At 61.5% G+C, this 838-nt stretch overlaps 1 protein-coding gene across 1 annotated transcript in view; it reads left to right on the top strand.

Annotated features, from left to right (window-relative positions):
- Nucleotides 1-838, top strand: part of ATP8B3 (ATPase phospholipid transporting 8B3) — a gene marked incomplete at its 5' end in the record, with an annotated part of 12,705 nt that overhangs the window by 3,528 nt on the left and 8,339 nt on the right. Inside the window, one exon of the mRNA XM_015651472.1 lies at nt 409-479. Within this exon, the coding sequence (XP_015506958.1) occupies nt 409-479 (71 nt within the window). The remainder of the gene's footprint in view (nt 1-408; nt 480-838) is intronic.

Below are 838 nucleotides of genomic sequence, written 5' to 3'. Positions count from 1 at the left end.
CCCACGTGCCACGTGCCCCTGGTGACAGCGGTGACACCAGCAGGGTCCAGGCTGTCAGAGGGGCCTGGCGAGTTTGCAGCTCCTCAGCTGCCACTCAGGACAGGAACTGGGGTTATACAACGATGCAGTTCTGGTTTTTAGGGTTTTTTCACTGCCAGCTGTTTTACACTCACCCCTTTGGTGTGGGCAGTGCAGAGCTGGGCTGAGGCTCAGCCACGGTGTCACATCCCCGGTGTCACATCCCCGGTGTCACATCCCCGGTGCTCCTGGGGACACACAGCCCTGTGCCCAGTGCCACCAGGCTCCTGAATCCTTCCTGTGCCTCTGGCAGGGCCCGTGGCTGGCGGGGGGCGAGCAGAAGGTGGATGTTTGCGATGTGACGCTGCTGGAAGCCGCTCAGAGGGACAGCGACCCTGTGCTGAGGGAGTTCCTGAGGCTGCTGGCGCTCTGCCACACCGTCATGGTGGAGGACAGGGGTGGTGGGTTCAGCTGCCCCTCGGGGCTCTGGGGCTGTGCTGGGGTTTGGCAGCGCCCAGCAAAGCTCAGCTGTGGGGAGCAGCGGGTGTGAGAGCCCAGGGGTGGCTCGTGACGCTGTCCCTGGGCCATGGATTTGTGTTTTGGGGTGTTTAAAAGCTCATGGGTGGGAATAGAAGCACAAGGGGGATAATCCTGGCTGGAGCAAAAAGGATCACAGAATCCCAGAATGGCTGGGGTTGGGAGGGACCTCAAAACTCATCCAGCTCCATCCCTGCCATGGTGGAGACACCTTTTGAGTTAAGGTGTCCAACTCTCCCAGGCTGCTCCAAGCCCCGTCCAGCCTGGCCTTGGGCACTGCCAG

Source organism: Parus major, chromosome 28 (assembly GCF_001522545.3).
Source record: "Parus major isolate Abel chromosome 28, Parus_major1.1, whole genome shotgun sequence".
Classification (NCBI taxonomy): domain Eukaryota; kingdom Metazoa; phylum Chordata; class Aves; order Passeriformes; family Paridae; genus Parus; species Parus major.
Note: the sequence above shows the minus strand (reverse complement) of the source record. Positions and strands in the feature narration are given on the sequence as shown.